Below are 12,384 nucleotides of genomic sequence, written 5' to 3' on the forward strand. Positions count from 1 at the left end.
AAGGGAAGAGGAGGCCAGAATCGGGCGAATCTGCTGGAGTGGAGGCTTGGCCTGAGGCAGCTGAGGAAGGCTGGTGCTCCCTTCTGGAAGGAAGGTGGTTTCCCCAGCTGAACCCAGAGAGGACGGGGATTCACCCAGCCTGTCAGCACCTATGTCTGTCTGTCTGTCTATTCGAAACCACCTGAAGGAACGGCTCATTTCATTAAACGTGGGAAACTGTTAAAAGGTTTGCCTGGTAGGGTCAATCTGTGGGGCAGTCAGATTTAAAATGGGCATTTCCTTCAGGAACTAACGGATTTCAATGACATCCTGAAAAAGAACGCAGCAAATTATCCTGAACTCTCATAGGATTTCACACTTTACAGAAATGCTAGTTATGCCAGATATATTTGCCATCATAAGAGCTCAAAGGTTCACAAACCCCCGACATCTTGAAAGAGGATTCATAAGCAAAAGCAAGAGAAGACAACATCAAACCCAAGGGAACACGAGGTCTGACAGTGCCCGACCTGAGTTCCCAAAGTAGGGCACCCGCCCCTCCTCTCACCTGTGCTGCTCATGGAGCGCCTCCACCTTTGCTAAAAAGTCCTCATTCTGATCCGGTATGAACTGACTATCAGAAAGATAGCCCGGAGGATGAATGGAAGAATCACGGTCTCCAAAATGAGCTATCAAGACAGAATGAGGGGAAAGCACCTTTTCAATGCGGTCTGTATTTACAAGCATCTGTAGCATCACAAGAAAAAACATTCATTGGAAACACTCTCCCAAGAAGTTCTGCTCCCACATGAACCTGAGCTTCTCATTAGCTCCAGAGTCCACACTTATCACCTGATCCCTGCAGGCTAAGTACTGCCGTGCACGCTCCAGCCAGAGCCTGTCTTCCTAAGGCGCCACCAGGAGGAAAGGGGGAGCCTGTCCCAATCTAGGTTCTATTCTAATCCCACACCTGTTCCATACTCTGTGGCCAGCACAGCATTGGCGCTCATACCCCTGGCTAAAGAAAAACAAGAGAAACCACTCAGAAAAATGTCATGCTCTACATGGCAGGCACTGTGCAGGCTCTCTGTAGTATTCCAAGGTTGTTATAACACTGGACCAACCTGCTCTAAAAGATGGGTGTGGGCAGAAGAGACCACTGTCTGCATCTTGGTCTACTTCCCTGGCATTCAGGGAAATGTGGAAGAAAGGAAACCAAGGAGGTGTGCAGAGGCCACGGGGGTGGGATGGGAATGGTTGAGGCTGAAGAGTCTGAGTCCTGGCACAGCTGAGGGCACGGTTCTTAGGAAGAAGGAACATTCTTACAGGAGTCGGAAGATAGGGAGACCGATGCTGGCGCTGTCACGGAAATCATGCTGGGGACCTGTAGCTGCAGAGGGAAGAGGAAGGGGGGCCTCACAGAGGGACTCCCAGGCTGGTCTTTCGGCCAAATGGCACTTCTCTTTTGAGATCTGTGACTGCCATCTGCAGACAAGATTCACTGCTGTCTTGCTGTGACAGGTATTCTTGAGAGTTGTGCAGTGCCCACCCTGTACAAGTGCACACAGAAGCCCTGAGAACTCAAACCATCTGGTTATCTGGACTCTTGAAGAGACTGGGAAAAAGGACCCTGTGTGGGCAGCCAAGGATCTGGCTGGTGGAACCGAAGGACACTTGCTTCCCTTCTCCAAGACTGTCCTCCCACCTGCTACAAAAATAGGAGTGAGGAAGACTATTCTAGCTCTGATGGGCACTTAATCTAGTATTCTGTTTTCTTGACAAACAAAAAACCCTATTTCATCTTTTTCTTAAAAATATCAACCTTGATATTTCCAAAGGTTTTAATAAATTCTTTTTGCAGCTGGCTTCAATGTCAGGAGGCTTCTAAGGACTCATGATTATTTGAGTAGCCATTCAACAGAGAAGATTTCTAAGTCAAATGATTCCTTCTCTGTCTCAAGGGCAGGGGTTGGGGAAATCTTGGTCATGCTTTATAGTCAGTCCCAGAAGGGAAGGAGAGGAGTGAGGTAGTTGCTTAGGTGAATTTCATCCCAAAGTTGAAAAGTCAGATGCAAGGGTATCTTTCTTTACATCTACTCAGCCTGGGGCTCACCCTCCTCAACCGCCATCACACACAAGGGCTGCTCTTTGAGACCTGTGCTGTAATGAAGGGATCTGTGTCCTCCTTACACTGTTCCTTGAGGGCTGGGAGTGGGTCAGACTCATCTTTCGGGCCTTGTGCCCAGGCATGGCACATAGTAGCTGCTCGGGTGCTTGGAACTCACCTGTAGAGAGGCTACTGCAAAGTTCAGTTTTGGAAGGGGAAAAGGGCAGGAAGCCAAGTGACCTACACATACAGACTTGGTCATGGGTGGACCACAGGCCACGAAGGCCAGCCAAATGTGGCTAAGCTGTGAACAGGAGTGTCAAGGCTGTATGAAGTAAGCACAAGTGTGGCTTACAGGTGAGTTTGTGCATGGTGAAGTGTACCACAATGCATTTATAGGAAGTAATTTAGATGCCCCGACACTGGGTCCCCAATGAAGAAAGCCCGAGAAAGCCTTAGAATCACCTCATCCAAACTCGGCATGTTGAAGGAGAAGAAACTTGAGGTCCAGAGATGAGAAGGGACCTACCCCTATCACAGAGCTATTTTTCAGCAGTCAAGACCAGAATCTGGCTAGCACTCCCACCATTCTACCAGCCTGCCTGCCACGCCTGCGGGCTACTGCTGGCCATTTGCAGATGACAGTGGTCATGTCCCCAGACGGCAACCAAATGCTGCAAATGACTTTCTTGAGCCTCAAGGCAGAGTCCTATTAAATTTTACACTGTTGGTTGCATCAGCTCATGGAGATCTTCTTGGATCTTGACTTGGTCATCCATCATATGAATGAACAGTCCTAACCCCTGTGCCTTTCTGCAAACATGAACAGCAAGGTTCTCTTTTTAGTCAAGTCACTGACAAATGTCTGAACTTAACACAAGACCACCAGTGAACCTCCCTGTAGTGTGGTTTTCCCTTGAAATCTTAGTCGGCTACTCTGCAATGAGCTGTGTTAACCACTAGGGGGAAACAAAGTTAAACAGTCTTTGGAAACCATCTGCAAAGCACAGGGCGGTTTCCACGTTGTATTCAACGACCAATGACATCATCCCACTAGATGCTCTTGATAACCTAGTGACAGGCCTTAACTTTTATCCCCATTAAACAGATAAGGAAATGGAGACTCAAGGAAGGAACCTGCCCAGTGCTGCTCAGGCTGGTAACTTGGAGCCTAGACCCTGATCACAGCCCATCTTCTTTATCTACTTACGACACACCCTAAACTCCAGAGTAACATGCTTTTCTGTTTGTGGGGAAGCAACACATGAGAAAGCTAATTATAGCAGAAAGAAAAGGAAATAAACACTTATGTGGGAAATACCTTGTCTTTTAAGTCCCATACATTCTTCTGGCTAATATTTTATATTTTGCAGGAGACAGTGTATGTCTCAGGTACTCAAATGTATGGCATATCAAGCTGTTCTGTTGGGAAAGCCCTTATTTGCTATTCATCTAACTCCAACTTGATCTTGGAGGCTCTTCTTAAGGGGTCATCACTAGGAAGCTTTTCTACACTACCTCCCCCTGCACCCTCCTTCCCCCTCCAAGGAGAACAAAGTGCATCCTCTGTGCTCATCCTCACTGCCAGCATCAGTTGGTCCATATCTGCCTGCCCACCAGGCTGCAGACCCTTTGCAGAGAGCAGCTGTGCTCTATCTGTGCAACCTGAGGCTACTGCGGAATCCACATGTGGCAGACGCTCAGAGGCCATTATAGAACAAATATGTATTTTCAAAAACTTCATTCCTGGGGACTTCCCTGGTGGCGCAGTGATTAAGAATCCGCCTGCCAATGCAGGGGACACGGGTTCGATCCCTGGTCTGGGAAGATCCCACACGCTGCGGAGCAACTAAGTCCGTGTGCCACAACTCCTGAGCCTGCATGCCACAACTACTGAAGCCCACACGCCTAGAGCCTGTGCTCCGCAACAAAGAGAAGCCACCTCAATAAAAAGCCCGCTCACTGCAACGAAAAGTAGCCCCCACTCGCCACAACCAGAGAAAGCCCGCGCACAGCAACAAAAGACCCAACGCAGCCAAAAAAAAATTTAAAAAAAAAAACAACTTCATTCTTGGGACTTCCTTGATGGCACAGTGGTTAAGAATCCGCCTGCCAATGCAGGGGACACGGGTTCGAGCCCTGGTCTGGGAAGATCCCACATGCCGCGGAGCAACTAAGCCCGTGAGCCTAGAGCCCGTGCTCCGCAACAAGAGAAGCCATTGCAATGAGAAGCCCGCGCACCGCAACGAAGAGTAGCCCCTGCTCGCCGCAACTAGAGAAAGCCCACACACAGCAATGAAGACTCAACACAGCCAAAAATAACTAATAAATAAATAAATTTATTTTTAAAAAACCCTTCATTCTTTGACCCTCATAGACACTTGACAGGCCACCAGCAATCTTCCACCATCAAGTGCTTTCAGGTTCTTTACCCACAGATCACTTTACTTTTTATCTGGTAAGAAAATGTGCTTTGTTTTGGCTTCACTGGCTACTGGTAGGCTTGTCTTCATATCAGATGTCCCTCTGGGACAATGTGGCAAACCATATCAGATAAAATTTAGGCTTACTCTTTTTTTTTCTTTTTTTTTTTTTACTTTTTGGCCACGCCCTGTGGCATGTGGGCTCTTAGTTCCCTGACCATGGATCGAACCACCACCCCCTGCATTGGAAGCACGGCGTCTTAACCACTGGACCACCAGGGAAGTCCCTAGGCTTAATCTTTGATCCAGCTATTTCATATCCAAGAATTAATCTTATAGAAATATATGCACAGAAGTATGGAAAAATGTGTGTAGGTATATATTTGAGGGTGGAGGAATAAGAAACTTCTACTTAAAACTGTTCGCCTGACAACCTATGATATTATTAGCATGATAGTCATGCTCATGTTTCTACTGCAGCTAGTCTGGACTTTTTAGGTGCTCATAACTTCCTTTAGCCCCCATTCTATCAGTCCTTTGCAGAGGGAAACCTGACTACTGAAGCTTAGGAATTTTATTTGGTACTCTAAATAGTCTGTTTACAATAGGCCGTTCTTTAGACAGCTTGCTTCTGGGCACAAAATACAGTACGAGTTAAACAACACTTGCCATGAGCCAGGCATATTCTAAGAGCTTTAAGTATATTTCATCTTCACTCAACCCTATGATTAGATATTATTATCACCTCCACTTGACAGATGAAGCTGAGGCCTGAAGAGGCTCAAGGTCAGGTAGGTACAGGTGGAAGAGACAAGAGCCAGGTACTGTGGCTTCAGCCTGTGCTCTCACTGACTCAGTTAACAGCGATGGTCCACTCAAGAGTTTCTACTTTTCACCTTCAGAGGTGATACTTGAACCAAGCAGTCATATTCCAAGTTATCATAATCACCCTCATCACCTCCATCTTACATGTGAAAACACTGAGATTCAGAGAGGTAACACCATGTTAGAAGCAGATGGAGAGCAAGATTTAAATGGAGTTTGCATCTAAAGCTATGTCCTTTCTAGTGTTCCTGCCCTTCAAACCTGAAGCTTTAGATGTGAGCACCAAACTTGCTCTGAGATGTGGGAAAACTCACTCTCCTCAGCTGATCAGCCTGGCAGAGATGGAGTCCCCTGGGTCCAGTGACTACTAAGAATACAGTTGACTTGTGACCGTGCCATTTCCTATACGGATGCGACACGGCCGGGTCTGTTCCAGATGTATCATAGGGAGAGGGGAACTTTCAGATCCACCCAAGCTCGTCACTGTGCCATCTCTTCTGAGTCTCCCATTGGGGAGAAGGAGATGTAGGTTGTACGGGGAGATGAACACTGGGTCTTGTCTTGCTAGTGAGCAGGGCCACTGCTAAAGGTCTCTCCTACTTGCTGGTGTCATGCAGCCACCTTGCCCTTCACCTCTCCCATGTCTGTTCTTTGCTCCTGGGGAACAGGCAGCCTTAAGGCCACATCAGGAATCCCTGTCAGCATTCTCTTGCTATTTTGCCTCTTCTGAGACCAAAGCAGAGGGAGGAGCTCAGCCAGCGCCTGCCAAGACCCGTCCATCCTGCTCTCTTAACTGCCCACCATGCAGTCGGCCAAGAGGGGAACAAGCCCAGGTGGCGTGGGGCTCACAGGAAGTCTCGAGCAGCTCTGCACGAGTTCTAGTTGGTTACCGCGCTGGCCTCACACAGCTAGTTAACTATAAAGCGATATTTTACCTTCCATCTGGCTATGCACCCTGTTCTCGTACACATCCGGCATCTACCACGGGGCCTCACGTGGAACATATTCTAATAATGTTTTGGTGACTGAAGAAGTGGATTCGTACTTCAGCTTAAACAGGCCTTGATGGAAAAGTCCATCTGGACTTTCCATCCCACACGGCAGCCACTAGCCACACAGAGCTATTGAGCCCTTGAAATGTGGCTAGTCCAAGTTGAGATGGGCTGCAAGTGTAAAATCCGGACTGGTTTTCAAAGACTTAGTATGAAAAAAATGTAAAATATCAAAATTTTTACATGGATTACATACTAAAATAATATTTTAGATATATTACTACGATGTATTTCATTTTACTTTAACATGGCTACCAGAAAGCTTAAAGTTACACATGAAGCTCCCAGTGTATTTCTATTGGGCAGTGCTGCTCCAGGACAATACAGAAGCCGTCGCTCTACTGAAGCTAAAGATAAACTCCTAGGATCCCAGCAGAGTTTCAGAGTAGCAGCACCAAGCAAGGAGCAGGAGTGACCTCCAGCAAATTCCTGAACCTGTCCGGGTCTTAGTTTCTACATCTATAAGAAGTGACTGGTAGAAGTATTTGCCCCACCGGGATTTTGTTATAGAGTCAAATCCAGTTGTGAGTGAAGGCTCTGGAAAACGTAACGTGCGATAGGTATCTTCTGTTTTCTGGGCTCCCCTGGGAGGAAACCCCACTTTCCCTAATCCAACATCCCTGAGCTGGAGGACAGCCTAAGTCAGGATGAAAGTGGAAATATCTGGACAGCCAGAGATATGCTGCGCAACAGGATTCCTGGGGAAGGGGGTGGGGGAAGGGACTCGGTCAAACAGGAGAGGCCAGTGAGTTTCTTAATATACCAGTCAGAACAAGCTGTCCATCTGCGAAATGCTCCTTTGTGACTTACACTGTACTGCATAGGATGCTAGAACCACCGCTGAGTTAAGAGGGCAGGTTAACCTGTCAGAAGAAAAACATATTAGGAAAGTCACCAGAACCCACGACAGCCCAAAACACTCATTGATTATGGGTAACACATGTCTTTTTCTTGGATTAACCGTTAAAAAAAAATCACGAATAATAACAAAGAATTTTAGGATACTCAATCTCAAAAAGTAAAGATAAAAGTAACACACTAAAGAGTCTTTGAAATTAAAAGAGAATTTTTCCATGTTTAAAATAATATATATTAATACAAATACCATAAGGCTAAAGGTTTAATGTTGGCCAGGGTTTGGCTGGTCAAGAAAGGTCAGGCTCATATCACTAAGAGAAAAAGTGAGAAAAGTATACTCTTAGATCAATGGGCAGGCAGCCTTTGTCTCTTTCTGGTAAAGACGTGAGACTTCTCATAGGGCTAACTGAATTCCTGAGCTCTGCTGACTCTGATTCTTGATTACCTGCTTTCTAGAAGGATGACATCCTCTTAGAAGGGAAAAACAGAAAAGTATTCTGAATTTTAAAACTCCTGTGAGTTTTGAATTACTTAATTAGTTACAATGACTTATGATTCCTAAATCTATTCACCCTCCTGAAACTTCCCATCTAGAGGGAATGGTCTGCTACCCCTCAGTTTTCCTGTCATCCACTAGAAATCCATGAACCCAAGGTTGGACTTGTTTTCCTTCTTTCCTCTTAAGCTCACTGCCCTCCCAAACACCCTGTTTCAGCCAATGACGCCATCTCTGTCATATTCCAAATCATCTTGGTTGCTTCCTTCTCTCCATTCAGCTACGGATTTCACGGTCTGCCTAGGAGCTCAGCCAGCAGATCTGGGGCAGGAATCACTGCCAGGTGGAGGAACACATGAATAGAAGCAGGATTGAGGGCTCGCAGGGTTGGGGGGGACACAGATTTTAAAAGCATTCTTCCCAGAAACCTTGTGGAAAGTGGAGAAAACATGCAGTTTCCATGGCAGCCCATGAAGTTCCCCAGATATGAGTCACCCCCACCTCTCTGACTAATCTGGTTGGCTCACCAGGGTTTCCTTTCTGTTCAGCTGTGCTGTCTGCTGGTCCTGAAGCTGCATATAAATATGAAGGTAGCCTTCCCTATCTGAGGGGCCCCATCTTTCAAGTAACCATGTGTTCCTGCTAGAACTTTTAAATGCAGATATGTGTAGGGATGCTTGCTATATATTCGATCATCTGGAGACTCAGAGAGCCCAAAGGAAGAGCAAACATCAGCATTCACTTTCCTACCAAGATGGGCTTCAATGAAATCTAAGCTGGTGCCCTTGCTACAGGAAGAGCAGGTGAATGGGATTCAGGGAAAAGCTTAGGAGAGTGGCTAAGGGGGTTCAGTCTAGATGGGAGAAACAATCCTATGAGTAAGTCAGGAAGAACAACATTTCCAAAGAATGGTGTAAATAACAAACTAAAGAACACCATGTTCTTTGACAGATTTCTTCCTTACTCTCCAGGCTTTAGGGTCTCCATCTGTCAGACAAGATCACCTATCTTTTCAGGAAGGAGGGGATGAACGAGACCTTTCAAACCCGGGAGAAACGCTAACTAGATCCACTGAGTCTGTCAAGACATCCACGGCTACTAAGGGCTGGATGCCACCCTGACAGCCCCCCACCCCCAGAGAGACGAGGGCCGCCTGCAGGCCTGACAAGGATATCAGGGATCTAAGCCAGGACGTGGCCCTCAACAGGTTTCTACTGATTCACACAAAACAAGGGGCATAAGAAAAAATGAAGACGACCAATTTCTAATACTTGGAGAGCTAGACTGGAAGCTCCCGAGGTAGGGGTGGTGGGTCCGGCCTCACTGGACCAGCACAGTCAGTGCCCATCTCGTAACACGTGCTATTTGCAAAATATGTGTGGGGAAAACAGGTCAGTGTGTAGAAAAGAAAGACACAACTAGTTCTATCACCACAGAAGGCAGCCTGGACCCAGGACAGGGGTGGGTAATCTCAACCTAGAGTTACCCTGAAATATAAGAAGGCTGCCTCAGGAAAGCCCCTCATCCTCTTCCAGCCTTTTGTATAGATTCTGTTCCTGCCAAATCCCTCCTGCTTAAAACCCTCAACAGCGCTCCTCTGCCTGGTGGATCCAAGACGCAGGTCTCTGTCTGACAGGAAGAGCCCTCTCTCTCTCTCTGTTCTGCTGTAGGCCCCCAGCATGTGGTCTCCAATTGGGACTGTGCGGGGGGAGGCGATGTCCTCTCTGCCCAGTGAGATTTAACTCCTCACTTCTCCACCAACCCCAACTCATCACAGCAATCCACACTCTTCACAAAGCTCACACCGGCATCTCCTTCTCCTAAAACCTATGATGGCTGTGGTCTCCACCGCCCATATTGGTCCCAACTGCTTCACGAGCTCCTGTCTCATTTCCCCGACCAGACTGCAAGGTCCCTCATGGAAGCACAGTGGAGGCTTCTGAAGACCCTTCTCAGTAGAAGGAAAGAGGGGGTGGGGAGGATGGGAGTAAGACGTGGCTGTTCCCACCCGTTTACCTGCTGCAGTGCCTCCTGTAAGTCAAGAAAAAACTCTGGATTTGGAGAAGGTGGCTCAGGGACCACTGACTTGGAATTTCTCCTCCCCTCCTGAGCCTCTCAGATACTTGGCAGCCACGGAGATGGTCCTGATGCACAAGAAGTGCTGAAGCACGGACGGATGCTCCTGTCTTCCAGCCAAGTTCCCCAGAGAGAAAAAGAGCCACCTCTGGGTACTAAGGGGCTCAGAGGGGTACCTAAATTGGGCTTGATTTGCCTTCCTGGATGAAGCCTGTTTTACATTCGGGATCCCTCCTTCCCTCCCTTTAAAGTTTCTCAGGTCTTTACCAGAAAGATAACTGTACCTTCTGTAATAAAATTGAAACAACATGAAATGAGGTTTGTCAATCCTCAGCTTCTCCAAATCCAGACCAAGCTAGAAACAGATGTCCCAAGCAGGATGCTGTCTTCAACATCCATTCTTTGTTTACATTTAATTTGTTACCAGAAATGTATGCTCATTAGATTAAAACCAGGAATTTCAGTAGTCTGGGGCAACTGACAGGAAAAGAAGAATGCAAAAGTCTCATTACCTTCCTTCACAAATATCCATCTTCAGTTGTAAGAAATACAAATGCCTATGAAATAATTGTTTTCATTAATTCACAATACTCAAATTAAAATAAGCCAAAAAAAAAAAATTGACGAGTCAAGGACAAGACCTGCACATGTGAAAAACAAAACACACAAAGACATATTTTTGTCTCAAGTATCAGGCGCTGTTTAGTACACTGCAAAGCCACGCCCCTTCAGTAATAATGGCTCGTGAGGCTGCCTTAGTCTCAGTGGGTAGTGGCGGGGGGCATTTCCAGCCGGCCTCCCGCCCGCACATGCTGTCTTAGGGATGGCTGAGCAAGGATGGACGGGGTGAGAGCAGCCCAAACAACCAGCTGCTGCTGCTGCCAGTGAGTGCCCCCGGCCTGGACCTTCCCAGTCAAACTCGGGGTATCTGAGAGCACCAGGACCCACAGGCAGCCCCCTGCACCCCGAGGGGCTGCTGTTCTGAACATCTGCACACCTATGTTCCCTCTGTGTGAAGTTACTGAGAGGTGGAGCGTCTAGGAAGACACCTCCTTGGCTGGGGTGCAAACACCCAGCCGGGCTTTTTCCTGTGTCCCAGGAACTGTGGGTGCCTGAGCAAAAGCATAGACATCAGTTATCTACAGGCTGCCAGGCTTCCCGGGTGAACCCTGCACTTGTCTGTGAGTTCCCAGCAATGTCGCTTCAAAACCCGGGACTTGATTTGTGGGCAGCACTTGGTAAGTTCTTGGTTAGTCACAGGACCCTCCATCCAGGGAGCAGGAATCACAAGGCATCAACAGTGTTGTGCAGGCCGGGAAGGGCCCTGGAGACCGTTATATTTAGGGACACGGCATACATGTGACACTTGGCCTCTGGCTCCCACTCTTTGTTAAAATTAAAAGCCTGGATTCGCACGGGATAGACATTCCAGCATCTGGCCAAGATGACAAAAGGGAAAATTCTTGAAATCCAATACAGATGCAGCAGAAGTGTTCGGGGCCAGCAGAGAGAATTTCGGCAATTTAAACAAACCAGTCGCAATATTCCTTCTAATTTCTATGTTTAAAGGTTAAGGCGCCAGTGTTTTGAGACGTGAATGCGTCACATGGTATTACAACCCTGTATTTGCACAGTTCTGGGCTGTGGGTAGTACTTCATAACTTATCGCCTCATTTCAACCTCATAAGAACTCTGCGGTGGGTACCGCTACTTCCATTTTTTACTGTTGAGGATACGGATGTCGAATGGGTTATGTGGGGTCAGTTATGTCTTATTTCAACCTGGACACGCATGCTATGAAAAAAATCTGATTATGCTACAAATTTCTTATGCGTCTAATGACTAAAAAGCTTAGGATCCACCTCCTAACTCTGATACTACTTTGACTGTAATTATCACCAACTACTCCTACCGTGTTGAATGCCAGAGCATCGAGAGATGGTGTGACATACATTTGCTGATTCTCTCTTATTCCAAATTGGAATCTCTATCTTTTCCACCTAGGAGAACACAATTGGTCCTTTCTAGTTTGTTCCTATATTTATCCAAGCTGAAATTCAACTGGAATTAAGTGTTCTCTCCTCCTATAATGTTACTGAGAGAAAGAAGAGAAGGAACAGAATTACAGATAATCCAGTGGTAAATCTGGACTTTCACTGACAAGCCCAGCTAAGCGGAAGGTCTTCCTCGGGATGTAAAGGAGAACGGGAACCTGGAGACCCTTGTTCATCAAATGCTACTTTGTCATATATTCAGCAACGTTTCTAAGTCAACCCCAGGACATCATACACAAAGAGATCAGAATAGTGGAATGATGCCCAAACTTAGGAGACCTCCTAGGAATCCTGAGAGAGCCTGATTCTGAGACTGCCCGTATATAAAAGTCTGTTTAGAACAGGTCTAAATTTATCAGAAACAGCCACTGTGGAGGCTCATAATCAAGGAGACGGTTAGCAATTAGAATAAAGGAAGTCATTTAAAAGAGATGCTTGGTGTGCCTGACTTCAGAAATGTAACGCTCATTTCTGGAGTGGACCCCAATCCATGACCTCAACTTCAGAAAAAAGC

The 12,384-nt window shown here is 46.8% G+C and overlaps 1 protein-coding gene across 8 annotated transcripts in view; it reads right to left on the reverse strand.

The window, feature by feature from the left end:
- The window catches only part of PTPN3 (protein tyrosine phosphatase non-receptor type 3), a 149,121-nt gene that overhangs the window by 53,322 nt on the left and 83,415 nt on the right, over positions 1 to 12,384 (reverse strand). For all 8 annotated transcript variants that reach the window (XM_082403831.1, XM_082403836.1, XM_082403830.1 and 5 more), the window contains 3 exons: positions 10,329 to 10,373; positions 7,197 to 7,249; positions 548 to 668 (listed from right to left, as the gene is read on the reverse strand). In XM_082403831.1, the coding sequence (XP_082259957.1) occupies positions 548 to 668; positions 7,197 to 7,249; positions 10,329 to 10,373 (219 nt within the window). The remainder of the gene's footprint in view (positions 1 to 547; positions 669 to 7,196; positions 7,250 to 10,328; positions 10,374 to 12,384) is intronic.

Source organism: Balaenoptera borealis (genome assembly GCF_965194805.1).
Source record: "Balaenoptera borealis genome assembly, chromosome: 8".
Taxonomy (NCBI): domain Eukaryota; kingdom Metazoa; phylum Chordata; class Mammalia; order Artiodactyla; family Balaenopteridae; genus Balaenoptera; species Balaenoptera borealis.